This window comes from Dipodomys merriami, unplaced genomic scaffold, assembly GCF_024711535.1.
Source record: "Dipodomys merriami isolate MVZ:Mamm:240054 unplaced genomic scaffold, mDipMer1.0.p SCAF_146, whole genome shotgun sequence".
NCBI lineage: Eukaryota > Metazoa > Chordata > Mammalia > Rodentia > Heteromyidae > Dipodomys > Dipodomys merriami.
This window is the reverse complement of record NW_027202782.1, coordinates 1,217,892-1,240,877: the sequence shown is the minus strand read 5'-3', so window position 1 is coordinate 1,240,877 and position 22,986 is coordinate 1,217,892. Positions and strand designations below refer to the sequence as shown.

Genomic DNA, 22,986 nt, shown 5'->3' with positions numbered 1-22,986 from the left:
TTAGAGGAAATGGCTACAGGTTTTCACCATTAAGTATAATGCTGGCTGTAGGTTTGGCATACACAGCCTTTATTATATTGAGGAATGTTCCATGGATTCCTAGTTTCTCCAGAGCTTTCATCATAAAGGGGTGCTGGATCTTTTCAAATGCTTTTTCTGCATCTATTGAGATGTTCATATAGTTCTTGTTCTTGCTCCTGTTGATGTGATGAATTACATTAATTGACTTGCATATATTGAGCCAGCTTTGCATCCCTGGAATGAATCCTGTTTGATCATAGTGAATTTTTTAATGAATTGCTGAAGTCGACTTGCTGGAATTTTGTTGAGAAGTTTTGCTCAATGTTTATCAAAGAAATAGGTCTATAGTTCTCTTTCATTGAGGAGTCCCTGTCTGTGGGATGAAGGTTATGCTTGTTTCATAGAATGCTTGTTTGTAGTGAGCTTTCACTTTCAGTTTCATTGAAGAGTTTGAGAAGTATTGGTGTGAGATCTGCTTTGAAGGTCTTGTAGAATTCAGCTGTGAATCCATCATGTCTTGGGCTTTTCTTGAATGGGAGGTCTCTTATTGCTGTTTCTATTTCAATGCTTGATATGGGTCTACACACACAATCACTTGGCTTAATAGCATAGGCGACCACACAGCAGGACACATTAGAAGGAGAAGCAGAAATTTTTTTAAATGTCACGGGACATATTTTTTTTTTTGCAATTTAATTCAATTGAGCACATAGATATTTAAATAGGATACATTTTTCTTGTATCTTTTGAGATACCTGTTTCCCTTATGGTCATAATATATATTACCTCTTACTAATTTTACCAGGCCATGTGCATTATATATTATGTTGTATACAAGCATGTATTCTATGACTCCTAGATGACACATCTCATTCTGCAGCCCCAGCTGTGCTTTCATTTTCATGATTCTTATTTTCTACTCTTTTGTGGTGTGTGTGTGTGTGTGTGTGTGTGTGTGTGTGTGTGTGTGTGTGTGTGTGTGTGTGTGTATGTGTGTGTGTGAGGGAGAGAGAGAGAGAGAGAGAGAGAGAGAGAGAGAGAGAGAGAGAGAGAGAGAGAGTCTCTCACAGTGTTTTCTGCCTGGGCTGGCTTTGAACTATGATCTTCAGGTCTAAGCTTCTTGAGTAGCTTGGATGACTGGCATGAGCCACCAGTGCCTGTCTGGTTTTTGCTTGTTTGTTAAGGTACTTTATCTGTTCTATATTTTGATTAGCACATAATGCTTTTAGAATATTGGAGGTTTCATTGTAGTGACACATCTATACGAGTATGGAATATACTCATTCGTTCACCCCTCATCTTTTTGCCTTCCTACCTCCTACTAGTTCCTCCCCCCCAAATCCTTCCCTATTTATGTTCACGCCCATTTCTTTTTCTTTAGATCTAGCTTTCACATGAGAGAAGGCACACATTTTTCTAAATCTGGCTTATTTTGCTTAACATGGCCTCCAGGACCATCCATTTTCTTACAAATGATGTAATTTCATTTATCCACCTTTGTAAACAAAAAATGTTTATGTTAACTGAGTTTTGGAGGTTTCAGTGCATTGTCAGGTGGGCATGTGTGGAGGCAGCACACAACCATAGGAGCGCATGGAGCAGAGCTGCTGGGATGTGAAATGAGAGGAAGAGGAGGGATCACTAAGTCCCACTGCCCTAATTTCATTCTTCCTCAATGGCTGAATAACACTTGAATAATACTTCATAGTATGTGTGTGTGAGTGTACATATGTAATCACACATTACATATAAAATGTGATCTATATGATGTGACATATATAGTATATAGAAAGTGTGACATATATCATTATCATATAACATACATCATGTTATAGATCACATTATTATGTAACTATATATATATATCACATATCGTATCTTCTCAATCCACATCTTAGACTGTGACTAGTGCTTCCATAAACATGGGTGTGCAAATGCCCCTCTTGCATGCTTACTTACATTCTATTCACTATGTGCTCAGGAGTGGCACAGAAGGCAGAAGAAGGAGTGGGGTGCTGGGGGCTGGATACTGAGTCGTCAGTGGCTGCACCTGTCCTCAGAGCTCCTGAATAAGGGGCTCCTGCAGGGTGTCCTCTAGGAGAACTGCGTCTCCTTTCCTCTGAATGAGACCCCTCTCTATGATGTAAGCCATTGAGAGAAGGGGAGTGGGCTGCAGTTTGACCCAGGAGGAGGAGGCTATAAGGTCTGGACAAAAAGACCCAACAAAGACTCTCCTTCACTATTCTCCTGCCTCTAAGGGGTCCATAATCTGTTGCCCCTACCTCACCACTCTGAATACTAACTTGAACCCATCTATCCTCCCTGAAGCTTCAGTGCTGTGTTTCATCGCCTTCACCACCTAGAAAGTTATCTCAAGTGCTCAGACCCCAATTTAGTTCTTGGAAGATGGGAGATGGGTAGGTGGAGGTGGAGAGGGTAAATGCAGAAGGATGGAGCTTCACTCTCAACAAATGCTATGATCACAAGAATAACTAACAGTTGCTATTTTCTAGTAACTATTACACACCATGCTATGGTGATTATGACACTTAACCTCACAACCATCCCTTGAAACCATTGCTGTCATTTCTACCTACTTAAGAGCTACTACAGTTATAGAGAGCACAATCATATCCACTAAGGCTGGGCTAGATGACACTCATGTCCTTTGATGTTCTGGATTCCTAAATTCATCTATTAGGTTCAATTTCTATTTTCCCTATAACATGTATTCTATAAGCATCCATAAGCATGAAATGTAATTTCTTTCTTCTTTTTTTTTGGTAGTATTGGGATTTGAACTCAAGACCTTATGTTCACTAAACAAGTGCTATATCACTTCAGTCACACCCATACTTTAGTTATTTTTGCTTTGTTATTTTTCAGATTGGGTCTTATGTGCCCATATGGCATTATGGCCTATATCATGATCTCATGATCATCCTATTTATACTTCTTTTGAAGCTGGGATGAGAGCTCAAGAACTTTTTTTTTTTTTTTTTTTTGGTCAGTTGTAGGGCATGAACTCAGGGCCTGAGTGCTGTCCCTGAGCCTCTTTGTGCTCAAGGCTAGCATTCTACCACTTGAACCACACCACCATATCTGGTTTTTGAGTGGTTAATTGGGAATAAGGGTTTCATAGGGACTTTCTGCCTGGGCTGATTTTGATCTTCAGTCCTCAGATCTCAGCCTCCCGAGTATCTAGGATTACAGACATGAGCCACTGGCACCTGGCATCAAGAACATTTTTGTTTAGGTTAGCTTTGAACTGTGATCCTCTTAATCTCTACCTCCTACACGGCTAGGATTGCAGGCATGAGTCACTGCTTCTGGCTCATATTTCTTTTATACACTGTGTGTGTGTGTGTGTGTGTGTGTGTGTGTGTGTGTGTGTGTGTGTGTTGGAATTGGGGCCTGTTACTCTTGCTTAGCTTTTTTGTTCATGAATGGCACTCTACTACTTGAGCCACACCTCCATTTCTGGCTTTTTGCAGATTAATTGCAAAGAGTCTCTTTGATTTGTCTGCCTAGGCTGGCTCTGAACTTTGATTTCAGCTTTCTGGATAGCTAGAAGAATGAGTCACTGGTGCCCAGGTCTTTTATACTCTTTAATTCAACAAATACCTGGTCTCACGTGATTTGTCAGAGTCATCTCAACTACACTAAAAGTCTTGCACAAAATTACTGCCAGGCTATATGTATATGAAATATAAATGAATTTCATGTTGCCACCTGGGCTCTATCCATACAATGTATCATCATGTATGTGCAAATACTTCAAAATCCTAAAAAGTCTGAAATTTGAAACTCTGAGGTCCTAAGCTCAAAGCCTGTAGTGATTGCATATCTCAGAATGTTGTGAAGATCACTGAAAACATACAAATGAAAAGTCCTTGGGAAAAAGATCATTGGTTTTCAATCTCTTGGCTCTTAGAAAGGGACCTTTGTGATAATCTAGTGACTGCAAGAGAAAGATGGCTAGCAGCTCCCAAGATCCCCACTCTGTCAGCCTACTCTGGGACCTGAATAAGGGCTCTCTCTCTCTCTCTCTCTCTCTCTCTCTCTCTCTCTCTCTCTCTCTCTCTCTCTCTCTCTCTCACAGAGAGCCTCCAAACTTTATGTGGCCACTGAAGAAATTTTCCCCATGGGATTGATTGGCAGAAGGAAGTACAGGTGAGGGTTCCCTGTGGTTTTACATGTTAATGTGGTCTAGAAAAGGGAAGAAAAGCACTGACCAACAATCTTATTTGAAAGTCCATTTGGTTCATATGGGAGTCATGAGAGGACTTTTCCATGGTGTCCACCAGGGGACACCAGACCCCCAATACAGTAAATACAATCTTTCTAAGGGCCACACTGCTATATAGCATGGCTCTTAGAAGGCCCAGAGAGAAATAACAACAACAACAACAAAAAAATGGCTTTGTCTAAAGATGGGAAAACTGAAATGGCATAAAAATACATACATGGACATGTGAACAAGCTCATAGTCACATAAAAAGGACTGAACGAGAAAGGTCACTGCCATATTGGGCAGTAGGAAAAAGGGAGGTAGGGATGGTAGAATTAGCTAGGGGTTCAGAAACAGATGGTTGCAGGCTGCTGAGTGAGGCATGAATGAAGTAGTGTTAGGTTTGGATATGTAAGTATTGCTGGGGCAATGTTGTGGCAGAGACTAGGTAAAAGCTTGGAAGGCATCAAGGTAGAGGTGGTTGAGTCTCAGGGAATGACATATGAAAAGGTTCAGTGTGTGAATAGTGGTCTATGCTTAGGGAATTACTGGTAAACTAGGCCTTAGAAAGCTAGAGACTGGGCATGTGGCAAAGAGATGTGAAGGGGAGAGTGTGGTTCTCAGTCCTTGGGAAACTTAAAAATCTGAGGATCAAGGTTCAAAGCAAGCTTGAGAAGGAAAGTCTGTGAAACCCTTATTCGATTAATCACCCAAACCAAAGTTGGGAGTGGAGCTGTGGCTCAAGTGGTAAAGTACCAGCCTTGAGTGAGAAGCCAAGGGACAGCAGAGGAGGCCCTGAGTTGAAGCTCCATTATTGGCATGTGCATGCAAGTGCAAACACACACACACACACACACATCACCTGGAGAAGGATAAGCCAAACTAAAGAGGCTGTTCACTCACAGAAGGAGGGTATAAACACAGTGTTAAGATGGGGATAATTGGGAGGGGCAGCATTCTCATTCTGAGTGTGCCTCTGTGTAAGGGTCTCCTCAAATAAATGAATAATTAAAACTAACTAGGGGGGTTGGGAAGGTGGCTCAGTGGTAGAGCGCTTGCCTTGCATGTATGAGGACCTGGGTTCGATTCCTCAGCACCACATAAGCAGAAAAAGCTGGAAGTGGCACTGTGGCTCAAGTGGTAGAGTGCTAGCCTTGAGCGAGCTGAAGAGCTGAGGGACAGTACCCAGGCCCAGAGTTTAGGCCCCACGACTGACAAAAACAAACAAACAAAAACAACTAGGGCCAGGCATAGGTAGCTCAAGCCTATGATCCTAGCTATTTAGGAGGCTGAGATCTGAGGATTGCCTAGACAGGAAGGTCTGTGAAACTCCTATCTCCAATTAACTACCCTGCAAATGCTGGAAGTAGAGCTGTGGCTCAAGTGGTAGAGCATTAGCCTTCAGCAAAAACAGCTAAGGGAAAGCCCACAGACCCTGAGTTAAAGCCATAGGATTAGCACACACAAATAAAACAAACAAACAAACAAAACAACTAGGATGTGGAGGAACTCAAGACAGAATTCAAACAAAATATACATCTCTCAAACATAACTCAAGCACACTGATGGGAGTAGAGAAAGAAAAATAAACTATGTTAAATGACTGGACAACTGTATTCTGACTGTATCCTATGAAGCTAGCTAGTCCAAAAGAATAAATACTGTAATCTAGTTAGTAAATGTATGTGAGCTTTTGTATGTTTGTGTGTATGCTGGCTTTGAACTGCAATCCTCAGATCTCATCTTTTTGAATAGGCAGGATTATAAAAGTGAGCCACTGTGCCTGGCAGTAAATGTGATTTTTGTACAGGAAGTAGTTTAGCTATTATTCCCTTTATAGAGACACTAAGATTGAATAAATAAACATAATCAAAGGAGCTTTTTTTTTTTTTTTTTTACCAACTCCTGTTCCTGGTCCCTTTGCAATGACTTCCCGTCTCTCTGCTTCTGGGAGTTACCATGGGGGTGTTTTCCAGTGGTTCTCAAATCAGCCTGCTTATTCTAATCACCTTCAATGTCCATTCCAGCTCAGTCCCCCTTTGCCAGTGTATGTGAATGGCATAGCGCATGGGAGCCACTGTCCACACCAGTGCTACTCCTATTGGGAGCAGCTGCCATTGCTAAAGTCAATGATACCAGCTCTGAGCAGAGATGGAGGAGCAGCCCCCTCCCCAGACCTACCCTACATTGGGCCCTGGGTCCCAAACCGCAAAAGACTGCCCTAAACAACCATCAGGCTCTAGGACCCTCCTAACAGTGGCACATACCTTGCTCTGAAAGGCACTGTCATTGCATTTAAGTCTTGGGCTAAAAAGCATCTCACCTAGCCATCAAACTAATGACATTTTATTTTCAGAAAGAAACAAAGTGTTAACTATATACATCCATCCACATTCAATTTTTGTCTCTAGGAACTTTAATTCCAAGAGGTCAGAATGTAAATTGGCATGAAGGGCCCCAGCAAAAGCAGATGAGAGGAGCTGGCCTATGGTGGTTTTTACTGCAGAATCAGATATGTGTTGAGAGCTTTGCCCTGCAGATTCTTCATTTCCTCCAGTACCTTCTCTCCTGACTTCTCCGCTGACTGTGCCTGGTCTTTCACTTCTCTGAACATCAGAAAACAAAGGTAATTAATGAAACAGACAATGCACCCAACAACATCTAACACTTCCATTAAAGACTGGAGGGTTTGCCAGGCACTGGTGGCTTATACCTGTTCTCTTAGCTACTCAGGAGGCTGAGATGTGAGGATCACAGTTCGAAGCCAGCCAGCCAGGGCAGGAAAGTTGGTGAGACTCATCTCCAATAAACTACTCAGAAAAGGCAGGAAATGGTGCTGTGGCTCAAGTGACAGCACTAGTCTTACGAGAAAAAGCTCAGGCCCTGAGTTCAGGTCCAGGATCAGGAAAATGATTTGGTCTCAGCCTCCTGAGTAGCTAGGATGATAGGCATGAGCCGCAGCATGTGGGTAGAGTGTTTGTTTTAATATAGATAAGATTTTAGCTATTGTTAGTAATAGTTGACTAATCAGTAGGAGCCCTCAGCTTGTCAGGGCTTCAGATTTGGCCTCTAGTCTCAGCTGTACCTGTTTCCCAGCATGTGCAAGCTACTTAAAATGTCAGGTCTCTAGGGTCTTTACCCCTTACGGTGCTAATTTCTGTGTAAGGTGAAATGAGAAATTAGTCACAGCATTAGCTGGTCTTTCATCTTTATGAATAAGGCAGTGCAGAGTATTTCTGACTTTTTTGTATGTGTGTGCTAGTACTAGGGATTGAACTCAGGGTCTGCTGTCCCTTAGCTCTTTTTTTCTCAAGGCTGGTTCTACCACTTGAGCCACAGCTTCAAGCCTGGATTTTGCTGGTAACTTTGGAGATATAATCTGATGGATTTTTCTACTCTAGTCTGGCTTTGAACCTTAATTCTTTGGATCTCAGCTTCCTGAGTAGCTTGGCTTACAAGTGTGAGCCACTGGCACTGGGCTATAATTTTTAACAGCATGATGCTTGCTTTATTCACCAGCCCCCTTGTGTAGAGGTGAAGGAAAGAACATTTTTTTCATGTTTGGCATCTTGTTCAATTCTTAGAAGGGCTCCGTGAAAGATAGTTACCACCCCCACCCCCACCCCCACCCCTACCCCCAGCAAGTTACAGACAAGGTAACTGAGGTTCAGGGAAGAGATAACTTGGTAGAGTTGGGATTCAGCCCCAGTTCTTGTCTGGCTCCAGAGCCTGGGTTTCTTATATTAAATTAAACTCAATCAGCTATTATCAAGAAATAAACCCATCTCTGACACTGTATGATAAGCAAATGAAAAAACTAGATTCACTTTTTTCTTTTTTGGGGGGGTCCTGTGGTGGGGCCTGAACTCTGGGCCTGGGCTCAGCTCTTCACCTCAAGGCTAGCTCTCTACCACTTGAGCCACAGCACCACTTCTGGCTTTTTTTCTTTTTGCTTATGTGGTGCTGAGGAATCGAACCCAGGGCCTCATACATGCAAGGCAAGCGCTCTACTACGGAACCACCTTCCCAGCCCTAGATTCACTTTTTAAAGGCCTCCATGCCCCCAAATATTTGAAGATGATTATTGTCCATAAAATATAGTTAAAAATTTGAAGCATGGAAAACATGTCTCCTTCAAAGCCTGAGATGTTTAGATTCAGATATCATGGCAGTTTTGTACTTCCTGCAAGACCAATTTTGCCCAAGGCTACCTCTTAGCCAAAAGGAACCACTTACTTCTCCTTCTTGGCATCCTTAGGACTCAACATAGGGAACTCTGCTCGTATCATTTCTGGAGTCAATACAACTTCTATGCTATGTTCACAGATCTCCCTGGAAAAGAAGAAGATGTAGAAGAAGATGTTGAGTGGGAAATGCTTTTCCTTTCTGAAATAAAAAATAGAATGAAATATTGTGATCACTTAAGACATGCATTCCTGTGGCTTTCAATGTTAGTTGCATCTACTTTTGTTGAATCTATGTTCAGAGAAGCATAAGACTTACAGATTGTTTTCTAACAGCAAACAATGGTAGGAATAGTTATTTATTTATTTATTTAGTTGGTCATGGGGCCTGAATTCTGCCTGGTCACTGTCCCTCAGTTCTTCAGCTCAAGGCTAGTGCTCTACCACTTGAGCCACAGCACCACTTCTGGCTTTTTCTGCGTATGTGGTGCTGAGGAATCGAACCCAGGGCCTCATTACCACTGAGCCACCTTCTCAGCTGGGCACCGGTGGCTCTCGCTGTAATCCTAGCTACTCAAGAGGCTGAGATGTGAGGATCATGGTTCAAAGCCAGCCTGGGTGGAAAATCCATGAGACTCCTATCTTCAATTAACCACCAGAAAACTGTGGCTCAAGTGGTAGAGCGCTAGCCCTGAGCTGAAATGCTGAGGGACAGTGCCCAGGCCCAGAGTTCAAACTCTATGACTGTAAAAAAAAAAAAGTCCTTGAAGATAGGGTCACATATTCTAGATTTATTTCAAATGTTTATGAGACAGTTGATGGAATATACCAGGTCTTGTCCATAAAGAGGCATCAAATGATTTCAAAAGATAAGAATCATTTTAAGCCTATGTACTCTAGCCACAGTAGAATTTGAATAAAAATTGTAGCTGACCTACCTATAGGCTCATGCCTATAATCATAACTACTCAGGAGGCTAAGATCTGAGAATCATGGTTTGAAGCCAGCGTGGGCAGAAAAGTCCATGAGACTCTACTCTTCAATTATCTAGCAAAAAAAGCCTGAAATGGGAGTGTGATTGAAATGGTTCAACACAAGCTTTGAGCAAAAAAAAGCCAAGTGGGAGTGTGAGTCCATGAGTTCAAGTCTCTGTACTGTGAGTTCAAGTCTCTGTACTGGGATATACACACGTACACACACACACACACACACACACACACACACACACACACACACACACACACACACACACACACACACACACACACACAATCTACTAGCCAATAACTAACTATAAAATCCACGAAGTCTATGGTTGTTTTAAAATCGAACAATGTATTTCTAAACAGTCCAACGAATTTCCAAGGATCCAGGTCATTTTTTAAAAACTTTTTGGTAGTTTGCTTAGAGCAGGGCTGTTACAGTTTGGATAGGAGCCATCCCCCAAAAGTTCTTGTGTTGAAGCAGCAAGGTTCAGAGGTGAGCTTTCCGAAAGTGATTGGACCAGAGTGCTGAGCTCTGACTTCATTAACAAATTAACTCACAGATGGATTCAAAAGTTGACGGCCTTATTCAGAGATAGTGGAAACTATGATTGGACCTGGTTGGAGGGAGTGGGTCACTCGCTGCTGGTGTGCCTTTTCCTGTCTTTTCCGGTCTTCTCTCTACCTCCTGGTTGTGATACAATGAACAGTCTCTGCCACACACCCCTGTCTGCACACTATAAACTGCAACCTCTCAAACTATGAGTGAAAATAAATCTGGAAATAAGTAATTAACAAAAATTCAAGGATTTTTTTGGGGGGCGCCATACTGGGGTTCAAATTCAGGGCCTTGTACTTGTTAGGCTGTCGTCTACTGTTTGAGTCATGCTTCCAGTTCTGCTTTTTACTGGCTATTTTGGAGATGGGGTCTAGTGAACCTCTGTCTGAGCTGGCATCAAACCATGATCCTCTAGAACTCAGCTTCCTGAGTAGTTAGGGTTAGTGAGCCACCAGTGCCTAGCTAAAAGTCTTTAAAAAAATCATACAGGAGCATCCAGGGAATTGCAAGTCCTGATTATGCAGAGACACGTGCTATTTATTATGGGAAATCCAGTTATCATGTTCTATCTTTTCTCCAAAAGGAGGAACAGGTAAGGATTATCTTACCTAAAACTTTCACCAATTTTTTGGTAGTGCTGAGGTTTGAATTCAAGACTTTGTCCTTGCTAGACAGGCATAATAAAATCAGTCCTGGAATGTGGAGCTCTTTTGCTCAAGGCTAGTACTCTACCACTTTGAACCACCACAGCTCAACTTCTGGTTTTCAGGTAGTTAATTGGAGATAAGAGTCTCATGGACTTTCCTGCCCAGGCTGGGTTTGAACTGCGATCCTCAGATTTCAGCCTCTTGAGTCACTAGGATTACAGGAATAAGCCACCAAGTCCTGCCCCATACTCTCTCTCTCTCTCTCTCTCTCTCTCTCTCTGTCTCTCTCTACACACACACACACACACAGACACACACAGACACACACACACACACACACACACACATTTTTTCAGTCATGCAGCCTGTACTCTGGGCCTGGGCGCTGTCCCTCAGCTCTTCAGCTCAAGGCTAGCACTCTACCACTTGAGCCACAGTGCCACTTCTAGCTTTTTCTGCATATGTGGTGGTGTGGACTCAAACCCAGGGCCTCATGCATGCAAGGCAAGCACTCTACCGCTGAGCCACCTTCCCAGCCCCACCTGTCTGTATTTTTAAAGGGGATTTATTTAAGAAACATAAAATATGGGAGCTAGTGCAGCCGGCAGCAGCTGAGTGAAGGTTTTAGCAGCTCTGGGATCCCATCTCCTGATCGCCAAACCCTAGGAGCAGGATTTCCTTAAACTAGCCCTGCTGTCTTTGCTCTCCCTGGGCTGCAGAAAGCTACCAGGTTTTCTCCAGCTCAAACAAGCTGCCCGTGTTCCCTTTTCTTTTTTCCACGCGGGTGTTTTTGGCTATAATTCTATGAAATTCCAATGGTGTAGACCAGTGGCGATGGATCTAGGAGTGTACCAACTGAGACACTTTCAATCTCTTTCTTGTCATCGTTGCTGGGAACTGAAAACACCTCTGTGAGACTTGACAATAGCTCCTCTGGTGCAAGTGTGGTAGCTATCGACAACAAAATCCAGCAAGTTACGGATTTGGTGAAAAGCCATTGGATGTAAGATTTGATGAAAGAGCAAATCAAAGAACTAATAGAGAAAAAATTCCCAGCTGAAGTAGGAAAACAGTCTGCTGAAGACTGGCCAGTCCTGAGCAGCTTGCTCAGTTTCAGGCCCAGCTGTAGACTGGCTCCCCTCCTGCTACCACGCAGCCACAAGGGACCACACAACGCCTCCCTCCCCCCAGCCAAGCCAGCATCCAAGGGCTTAGGACCAACTGTCCGGCAGAATGAAGAACTGACGGCTGCTGTCTGAATTGAACAGAAGAAGATATGCTAGGGAGAATCCGCCTCCACATCATTTCATTGCTCACTGCAAAAGAGACGTGAGACTGATACATGCCATTATCTCTTCTTTCCAGTATTAAACACTCACACGCTTTTGACTTGAAGAAATTTACTAGTTGGGTGAATTAAAGGTTAATCTGAGAATTAGAATGATGTTTCCAGTGCAGCTTGGCAGATATCTGAGGAATGGTTTAATTGATGCTCAGGAGCTGTGTGCCTTTCCATCCCCTCCTGCTGCCTACCCCCTTCCAACAGTCCTCTCTCCTGCCTGCACACTGTGCTCCACGGGGCTAGGAAGTGTGGAGTTCCTCCTGGACTTTGGGCTCTGCATTCTCCTCTCCTCCCCCATGAAGAACTAAAAGAGAGGCCAGAGACAAACTAAAATGAGGGTGGATGCAGTCATTGTACAAGTTGACGACTGTCAACAAAGTCCATAAAACACACACACACACACACACACACACACACACACACACACACACACACACACACACACACACAATAGTACTGTACCTCTTTTCTGAAACATTGGATGACACAAAACTATTAGTGACGAATGGTGACAGGTAGCTTGGTCCTAGTCTATCTTTCTATGAAGGTTGTGTTATTTATTGTATATTTGTGTATGCAATGGAATTATTTTATACAATAGAGGACTGTAACTACTATTTAGGTTGTACACATTGAAATTTAGATGTTTCATTGGCTGTCTGAAGAGGTGTGGATTGTCTTTTCTAGAGAGATCAACATAAAAACTGCGACATGACAAAAAAAAATCACACCTGAAGAAATTTTAAGAATTTGGTATAGTTTGGTCACTTTGTGTAGTTTGAAATGTAGCTGCTGAATATCCTGAAGTGAATCCCTCTTTACTGCAGTCTTTCCTTTGAGCTGGTCGAATACTTGGAATAATGATCAGTCCTAGCTGAGTGGATTTCCCACTAGGAGTTTCTGCTTATGACCTGTATAGTAATTATATGCATATGTTCCTGTGCATGTTCTCTACACAGTTGTAAGGTGTCACTGTATTTAACTGTTGTACTTGTCAACTTTCAATAAAGCATAAAAAATGTTAAAAAAAGAAACACAAAATATGACAAAACACACTACAAAAATAAGATGGGAAATATTTCCCAAGTACAAGCCCTCAGATCTACTAATGTCACATGGGTGTAACAGTGAGAGCAAATGATCCATATTCATAAGGACCCAGGTCAAAAAGCAAACAGTATAAATACATATCTTTGTGGGGAGCCAAAAGAGAGTCTCTCAACATGATAGGCTTGACTGGAACATCTTGAGGCTGAGTTTACAGAATCCGACCTTTTCACCCTGCCCTAAGCAAACATCCTACAGCTGCTTTGGCCAATGAAAAAGCTTCCTTAACGGCCAATGCAAAAGCTTCCTTATTCCAAGCATATAAATACCCCTGTGTGAAAAATAAAAATTTGCAGCTTGATCAGAATCCCTGTCCTGCTGTCATTCTTCATGTCTCTTGTCCCTTCATTCCTTCTCGCTTAGGTTCACCGCCCTCGTTGACGTCCTGCGGGTCGGGACATATCTTTACTGTTGACAACTGTGTGCACTTACCTTATAACTGAGATCAACTGAAATACAGACAGTATTTGGGTCAAACTGGTTAGCTCTGTAACATGCTCACCCTGCATGTGGGGTGACCCAAAGGGCTGGGAGTTCAAGTAATATTATCTTTCACAAACGCACTTGTTACAAAAACAACATCTCTTTGTTTACTGAGGAAGGTTTGACTGTATGTGTGTGTGTGTGTGTGTGTGTGTGTGTGTGTGTGTGTGTGTGTGTGCCAGTCTTGGGGCTTGAACTCAGGACCTAGGCACTGTCCCCAAGCTTTTTTGTTCAAAACCAGCACTCTACCATTTGAGCCACAGCGCCACTTCTGGCTTTTTGGTGATTAACTGGAGATAAGAATCTCATGGATGGGCTGGGAAGGTGGCTCAGTGGTAGAGCGCTTGCCTTGCATGCTTGAGGCCCTGGGTTCGGTTCCTCAGCACACATAAGCAAAAAAGAAAAAAATCCGGAAGTGGTGCTGTGACTCAAGTGGTAGAGTGCTAGCCTTGAGCTGAAGAGCTGAGGGACATCACCCAGGCCTAGAGTTCAGGCCCCACTACCGGACCCAAAAAAAAGAATCTCATGGACTCTTCTGCCCAAACTCGCTTTGAACTCTGATCTTCAGATAAGAGTAGCTAGTATTACAGGCATGAGCCCCCATTGCTTAGCAGTTTAGACACTTTTATGATGCACATGCACGCACGCGTGCGCGTGCGCGCGCGCGCGCACACACACACACACACACACACACACACCAGAGTCAATGCTGTGACAATGAGCTATCACTCAAATAATTTCACACCAATTCCAATATGTAAAAGAAGGCATAAAACAGAACAGGATTCTCAAAAAAATCTTATTTATAACTCCAGTGTTAGCACTAAGGTGAAGCCAGGCACTGGTGGCTCATGCCTGTAATCTTAGCAACTCAGGAGGTTGAGATCTAAGGATCGCAGTTCAAAGCCAACCCCAGGCAGGAAAGTCTGTGAGACTCTTTTTTTTTTTTTTTTTTTGTGGTTGGGTCGTGGGGCCTGAACTCTGGGCCTGGGCACTGTCCCTCAGCTCTTCAGCTCAAGGCTAGTACTCTACCACTTGAGCCACAGCGCCACTTCCGGCTTTTTTCTTTTTTCTTATGTGGTGCTGAGGAATCGAACCCAGGGCCTCATGCATGCAAGGCAAGCGCTCTACCACTGAGCCACCTTCCCAGCCCCTCTGTAAGACTCTTATCTCCAATTAACCACCAGAATACCAGAAGTGGTGCTGTGGCTCAAAGTGGTAGAGCATTAGCCTTGAGCAAAAGAGCTCAGGGGCAGTACCCAGGCCCTGAGTTCAAATCCTACAACCAAAAAAAAAAGTGAATATAAGTCACACAGGCTAGCCAGTTGTGGAAAAAATACTAACAATTTAAAATAATGAAAATAAAACTCAAGAGGAGAGAAAAAAAGAACCCTTCTTAAGGAAATGCACCTCCCTCAAAAAAAATCGGCAAGGAAAATTGCACACCTACAAAGATACAGTATATGGATAGATTACGAGAAAAATAGCAGAGGTGCTGTTTGAGCTGGTTAACTTTCATAATCATTAACAGTACTTTGAAATCTTGGCTGGCAATGAATAACTGATTTTTCTTTCAGGGCATGGCTTTCTTCAAATGTTTTCACATTCATTTCCTATGTGCTACTCTTTTAGAAGTTCTTCTGTGTTTCCATATATACTGTCACAAGTGTTCTCTATGATATTTTCCTGCCTTCTGTGCATTAAAAGCCAGTCCCCATACACTTACCTACAGACCACTGACCTGCTGGAAAGAACAGCAGTGATTGAACAGTAACTCTGTTGTTGTTAGTTGCTTCTTCTATCACCACAGAACTGTTTTCAAACTCGTCAGTAACATCAATGCATTCTTCAGGTCATTGAGGCTTTAATTCATGATAAGCACCTTGAATATCATCAGGTGAAATGCCCCTGATGTTTTTGTTATAGTTGTTCTACATAACCAGTCCTGTCCCCTGAATTTGGCTTTTTCCCTTACCCCATCTTTCGGTTTTCATGGAACTGTGTCTTTCAGGACATTAATAACTTCAATTTTAATCTTTTAGGATTTCAATTTATTATTTGTTGCAGACTTCAGAGATTTAATCTTTTTTTTAAAAAAAATTCAACGCTTGGGATGATCATTCTGGATAATATCTACATCATTGCTTGTAACTCTTGGGCAGAATGGCTGACATTGCCACATCCCCAGGAAAGGAGAGAAAGTCCATTACAAATAGGCTGTGGCCTGCTCCTCCCAACACAGTATATTCTGCAATGCTCAGGCTCAGGGATTCCCGAGCCACTCAGGGGTAGGAGCGCTGCCAGGTCCCTCGGCTGCAGTGCTTGTGCGACTCATACAGATGTGACACCACCACCCCGGGGAGCTTTCTGCCTTGAAGGACCAGCTCACTCTGTCTGAATCCTCAGCTGTTTTATCCTTGCTGACATCTGTGAGTAATACATTGGCTTAGCCTGACTTGTCTCACTGAGCCAGATTTAAGAATCTTTCTAGATGCCTGAGAAGCACAAGAATATATTGATAAGTGAGTGTTTACAACATTTTGAAAAGTGACAGGAGTTAAATAATGAGAACTTCACTGGTGAAATGAGCATATTTATCCAGAGACCAGGAACAATTTATTTAGGAACCTTAAATCTCAAAGAAAAACGAACCCTTCTATCTTTGTTATACTTCAGAATACTTCCCCTTTCTCATGTCAAGTCAAAACAATCCCATATATTTCAGCTAACTTTCTGTCACTGTGACAAAATGCCTGGGACAATCGACTTAAAAGGAGAAAGTTTTATTTGGGCCCATGGTTTCTCAGGTTTCAGTCCATGGCCACTTGTCTTCTTACTCTGGGCTGTGGTGGCCCACTAGGATCATGACAAGAGCTCCTATTCACTTCATGGCCAGCTTCAAAGGAGGGAGGAAGGCAGAGAGAGAGAGAGAGAGAGAGAGAGAGAGAGAGAGAGAGAGAGAGAGAGAGAGAGAGAGAGAGAGAGAGAGAGAGAGAGAGAGAGAGAGAGGGGAGAGAGAGAGAGAGAGAGAGAGAGAGAGAGAGAGAGAGAGAGAGAGAGAGAGAGAGAGAGAGAGAGAGGAGTGTGAGAGAGAAAATGAGAGAATGAGAATGCCAGGATGCAAAAATGCCCTTCAAGGATCACACTGCCAATAACCTAACTTCCTCACACTAGGTTCCACCCCTTAAAGGTCATACCATCTCCTGGTAGTGCCCAGCTGAGGACTAGGCATTTAACATATGACCTTAGTGGGGGCACACTAGATCCAAACTATAGCATCATGTAACTGTCACTAGCAAAGGAACCAGAAGCAAACACAGGAACAAGCAGGCAGACATAGAACTGGGCACTTGGGGATCAGAATCTAGACTCTTCAACACTCTGCTCCAGTCATGTAGAAACTAGCTAAAGCTGGCTGAGTGTTTTCAGCTTCTTATTCTTCCTTTTTTCATACTTTCCAGGGCCTTGTTACTAGATTAGGAGTCTTCTCATTTCTGTCTTTTATCCCTGTCCCCCAAACTTGAACTCTGAAAAGGCTTCGGGAACTTACTCTGAGTTACAGTTGAGACTCAAAGTGTCCCCTTCCTATAGGACAAAAGTAAAGAGTGGATCTTCAGGTACAGAACCAAGGAAAAAAAAAGACTTTATAAACTTTGGGGCCTTACATGCATCATATTTCCTAGCCACCCATGGGACACTTTCTGGAGTTATACCATTTTAAAGATGAAGTCATCAAGGCAATGGGAGGTGGTCACTTGCCCAAGATGTGGAGAGTGAGTGGTGGAGTGGGAGGTTTGAATCTACAAATTATAACCTTTTGTCACTATGGTATGCAACATCTTGAACACTCTATGATGATACAATAATTTGGATGTGATTTGTCCCAGAGATGGTTCATGTGTTAGAGCCTTGGTCCCCATTTGGCCAGGTAAGATGTCATTAGGTAGGACATTAAGTTTTTGAAGGTTCTTCCCTTAGAAGGGATTAAGGTAGTTCTTTGAGGACCCTGAGTTAGTTTTTGTGAGAGCAAGTTGTTGTAAGTGCAAGCCTATGCTTCTACCACTGTGGTGCCATCTGTCATGAAGCTGGTCCTCCCCACGGCTGAGCTGACTGTGGCACCATGCCCCTTGGCCTCCAGAACTGTGAGCTAAGAAATGCTCTCTCTCTTTCTTTCTCCCTCTCTTTTAAATAAAGTTAGCTTTTCTTGACTATCTGTTTTGTTACAGTAACAGAAAACAAACAAATACAAATTGTTATGTCTAAAACTTTGTTATGTTGCTTAATTATGCTAGAAATTTTAGTTTGATTTTACTTTTGCCTAATAGAACCTGATGAAAAATACTGAACTTGTTATTTTCTTCTGGAAATTATGTACTGATATTATAAAGAGCTAAGCATATTTTTAGAAAGGAGAAAGCAATGGTTGTATTCTAGAGGCATCTGCAAGTAGGGCAATGGCCTGGGAGCTCCTGGTGGAGAAGCTGCCCTGGGATCATATTCTTTGCCTGACTCACATTGCCCATTTTGGGTCTCTAGTATTAGATTAAATGGGCATGGTGGCAGGAGAGTCAAAGATGTCTGCTCACTGGCTATTGGCTGCCAAGAAGTAATATGAAGCCCAAGCCTTTTGTTTCTGGCCTTATGAGTTCTTGACTATCCAGATCCTTACATCTTTCACAGACCAACTCAAGTCCACATGACTTCGCCTGCCCACCAGCTTCCCTCTGTTCTCCCTTCCCTTGAACTCCCTGAGTACATAGTTATCAGCAGGCTTTAGACTTTGGAGTCAAATACTAGCTGAGTACCTCCTCAGAATGGCACTGCTGGGCATTAGCTTTACCTACTTGGGTTGCAAACTCAGGTCCTTTGAACTGTTCCGAACTCCCTCTCAACAAGGAGTGTATTTTTGGCAAACAGACCACATTAGAGATTAAAGGCAGAGAATAAAATGAAATACCGTTCAGCTGTTTCCAGTCTGTCTTCTTCTGGTAAGGCTTCCAGAGGGGTGGGGACACCAATGGGAAGCAGAGCTGAGTTGTAGGAATCATAGCTGCAGGGAGAAAAAAATCACACACGTAGTCAAGGAAAAATGATCACACTGCCAGTCATAGCAGCCTTGATGTGACTGTCTACAGCCCTTCAGCATTATCACGGGGAGGCCTCTACTTCTCTGCCTCCTTCCCTGCAAATGCCTAGCCATGTTTCTGGAAAAAGCAAATGCAGGGAGCACAGGAGGCCCCAGCAGACCCCTGTATCCCCTTTATAAAGTTAGTCTGTCTTGGGTATTTTGTTATAGTAACAGAAAATGAACAAACACAAATTGGAATATCTAAAACTTTATGCTACATTGGTTAAGCTAGAAAACTTAGATGGATTTTATTTTATTTTTTTTTGGATTCGGAGAATGCTTCCAAATAAGATGGTTTTCTGGAGTGTGAAAACAGAATCAAAAGAGGATCTGGGGTGTGTGTGTGTGTGTGTGTGTGTGTGTGTGTGTGTGTGTGTGTGTGTGTGTGTGTGTGTGTGTGTGTGTGTGTGTGTGTGTGTGTGTGTGTGTGTGTGTGTAAGAGAGAGAGAGGGAGGGAGAACAAGAGTCTTGAAAGCTTTTATTTCCAGCACCAACAAAAATAAAATAAAATATAAAATTAAACATCCTGCCTGGTGCCAGTGACTCACGCCTGTAATCCTAGCTATTTAAGAGGCTGAGATCTGAGGAGCCTGGTTTGAAGTCAGCTGGAGCAGGAAGTCTATGAGACTTTTATCTCTAATTAAGTACTAAAAGCTGAAAATGCAGCTGTGGCTCAAGTGGTTAGAGTGCTAGCCTTGGGCAAAATGCTCACAGTGCACAGGCCCTGAGTTCAAGCTCCAGGATTGGCATGCACATGCACGCGCGCGCGCACACACACACACACACACATGCACACATATGCACACACATACACACAATCTATTGTAATATTAAAAGTTGGTAGCAGGTTCTGTTTCTAGATGGTAGAATGGGCACTTGTTGGTTTGGGTCGCAGCTTCTTTCTTATAAACTTTAAAAATGATACTAAAGAAATAAAAACTGAACAAATAACAGCAAAGAGAAAGGGTATCAGTGGATAAAAGTTTTCAACAATTTTGTGGGAGGTATTTCTAGCACAGCAAATGAACACTGACACCTGTGTACAACCAGTAGGAAAATGTCTTCCTCCTATATGTGGCAAAGGCTGTCTGCTGAAGGTAAGGCAGGGGCAGGAATGGATAATGGAGCCACTGAGGACTCCTTTGTGTGCAGGTAAGCCTCTGAGGAAGACAGAACTTGTATCTCATCACGGGTGGCTCATGCCTGTAATCCTAGTTATTCAGGAGGCTGAGACTTGAGGATCAAGGTTTGAAGCTAGCCAGGACAGGAAGGTTCATGAGACACTTATCTCCAACTAACTATTATACCAAAAAACTGGATAATAGATCTATGGCACAAGTTGTTGAATACCAGCCTTAAGTGAAAAAACTAAGCAAGTATGAGAGGGCCTGAGTTCAAGCCCTAATATAAACACACACACACACACACACACACACACACACACACACACACACACACACACACACACACACACACACACACACACAAAGACTGATGATGTTATTTGTTCCTGTGCCAAGCAAGTGTGCAGATGGTTATAAAGAAAAACAATCTGCGATATCATGGTTTTGAAGGATGGAATAGAATGAGGAAGGTGTCTCTGAATTAACATGCGCAGATTTCTAGAGATACTATTCTGCGAAAAAAGCAAACGCAGGAGAACATATTTAGAGTGGCACTTTTTATATAAGAAAGAAGGGACAATAAGTGTACAGAGGGAAACATAGGAAGGGTAGTTGGAAGACTAAATGGAGCCCATCCTCAGGAAGGAGTGGAAGGGAGGGGCGCTTCCCTGAGTATGTCTCTGTGAAGCTCTTACTTTGGAAGACTCCAAACAAGTTGGTGTTCTATTTATTGAAAAGATAAAATTAAATCAGTAAGAAAGAGAAATTAATCAAGAGCAAATGGAGCCAAACACTATTTGGCTCATGCCTGTAATCTTAGCTACTCAAGCAGCTGAGATCTGAGGATTGTGGTTCAAAGCCAGTATGGACAAGAAAATCCATGAAACTCTTGCCTCCAGTCAACTACTGAAGTGACAGAGTGCTAACTTTGCAGAAAAAAAAAACCAACAAAACTCAGGGACAGCATCCAGGGCCTGAGTTCAAGCCCTTGGACTGGCACACAAAAGTAAAAGCAAGCAAGCAAATGGAAACAAATAATTTCATAATCACAACAGGGGGAAAGAAAGGAAAAGAGAGACAGAGATATAGCTAGAGAGAGAGAGAGAGAGAGATGACCCAAGTGACTTACAATATGGTATCAGAGTGGAGTGAGGGTAGGGGGAGAATTATAAATAAATCTGAACTCTATTTTGTCTCGTTATTAAACTGATTATGCACGAGACCATTCTGAGGCTATTTTAATGGGTTATAATATTTGGAAACAAGTGTGTTACAGCCAGGACTTTTGCAGTGCTGAAGAGAGGAGATGGAGACATGGAGAGGTGGAAAGTCAGCCCCACTTTATTGAATGTGGACAGGAATTGGTGTAGACTTATGATTTCTAAAATAGGCACCTATGTGTGATCATATGCACATGTATGTACACGTGTGTATATGTGTCCTTGTGTGTCTGTTAAATGTGTATTTGTAACCTGGCTTTGTATATAGAAGAGATCAAGATACAAAGGCACCCCAGTGGTGATATGCAAACCAGGGCACACCATGCCCCTGGATACTGGACTCCACCACTCAGAGGTCAGCCCTATTTACTGACTTCACCATAAAGAACTCAGGTTCTAATTGAAGATCCCACAAAAACTGTAGAACATATAGTTGAAGGGATAGCTGAGAAGAGAGAGAACGGGGCCTGGGCCATTCTCCAGAGACCTGATCTAGAACAATGGAACAGCAACAACCAAGAGGTTTCATGAAGCATAATGAATTAATTATATATTCTCAAACCATGTTGCTCTTAAGTCATTTCCTGGTGTAACTATATTGTTTTCAATTTTATGGTGGTAGATGGTTTTAAATTAACATCCTTACCTGACGAAGTAAAACTGATAACCCTAAATTAGTTCTCAAATTGTTTCTGAAAGCCTAGAAACCACTGTCTTTAGGTAATTGTCTTCCTCCCTCCCTCCTTCCTCTCTCCCTCCCTCCTTCCTCCCTCCCTCCCTCCCTCCCTTCTTTCTTTCTTTCTTTCTTTCTTTCTTTCTTTCTTTCTTTCTTTCTTTCTTTCTTTCTTTCTTTCTTTCTTCCTTTCTTCCTTTCTTCCTTTCTTCCTTTCATTGTGCTAGTACTGGGGTTTGGAATCAGGGCCTTTTTTCTCAAAGTGGCACTCTATCACTTGAGCCACAGCTTTACTTCCAGCTTTTTGGTAGGTAACTGGAGATAAGAGTCTCACAGACTTTTCTGCCTGGGCTGGCTGAGAACCACAATCCAAACTCTTAGCCTCCTGAGTAGTTAGGATTACAAGTATGATCTACTACCATTTCTGTTTTTTTTTTTAATTGTTGTTGTTGTTGTTGTTGGTCATGGGACCTGAACTCTGGGCCTGGACTGTCCCTCAGCTCTTCAGCTCAAGTCTAGTGCTGTAACACCTGAGCCACAGTACCACAGTACCACTTACTGCTTTTTCTGCTTTCTCTCTGATTTACTAATGAGTAAAGAAACCAGTAAACTCTTTGATGATTCTCATGAACATAAATAAATCCAAAAAGAACTTGGAGTATATAAATGCTAAGCAATCATATTGCATATTTTAATAATATGCAGATAAATCTCAGGGTACAAGAGAAATCTCATAAGTAATAGGAGGTAATCTATTTAAGCAAAATGGGCATAGATTGAAAAATCATTAATGGAAGTGTAGGGACTTTCTATAGGCTGAATGTTTGTGTCTTCCCAAAAGTCATACATTGAAATCCAACCCCCAATGAGCCTGTGATTGTAGTTAGAGTAGAAGGTCTAGAAAGCATTTGGGTTATGGGGTGGAGCACTCACTTGGATTAGGGCCTTCAGATGAGAAGCCCCAGAGAACTGCCTTCATCCTCCTTTATGTGAGAACACCGCAAGAGGGCACTGTGTATGAGGCAGGAGATGAGCCCTCATCGGGCTCCAAAGATTCAGACTCAGCTTAGTATTAGCATGGGTCAAGTGTTTTGGTTTTGGTTCTGGGCATCAGACCCAGGGACTTGAGCATGCTAGGTAAGTACTCTAGCATTGTGCTATACCCTCAGCCACTTAAAGTTTCTTTTTTTCTTTGGTGGTAATGCATTTGAACTCAGAGCCCCATACTTGTAAGACACCACTGAGCCACGATTCCAGTCCTTTTTTGTGCTAGTTATTTTTGAG

General features: G+C 42.6%; 1 protein-coding gene and 1 non-coding gene across 4 annotated transcripts in view; both read right to left on the bottom strand.

Moving 5' to 3' along the window:
- Window positions 1-6,655: 6,655 nt before the first annotated feature.
- Cfap221 (cilia and flagella associated protein 221) overlaps window positions 6,656-22,986 on the bottom strand; it is a 99,116-nt gene continuing 82,785 nt past the window's right edge. For 2 of the 3 annotated variants that reach the window (XM_070021846.1, XM_070021847.1), the window contains exons 22-24: window positions 18,515-18,607; window positions 8,489-8,584; window positions 6,656-6,858 (exon numbers count right to left, since the gene is read on the bottom strand). In XM_070021846.1, the coding sequence (XP_069877947.1) occupies window positions 6,750-6,858; window positions 8,489-8,584; window positions 18,515-18,607 (298 nt within the window). In that variant the 3' untranslated portion in view covers window positions 6,656-6,749. Of the gene's footprint in view, window positions 6,859-8,488; window positions 8,585-15,338; window positions 15,420-18,514; window positions 18,608-22,986 lie in introns of those variants that run through there. The other variant, XM_070021848.1, reaches the window with a different exon arrangement.
- LOC138826654 (U8 small nucleolar RNA) lies at window positions 10,459-10,593 on the bottom strand. Its single transcript, XR_011371790.1, has one exon. It is a non-coding gene; the product is annotated as a U8 small nucleolar RNA (small nucleolar RNA).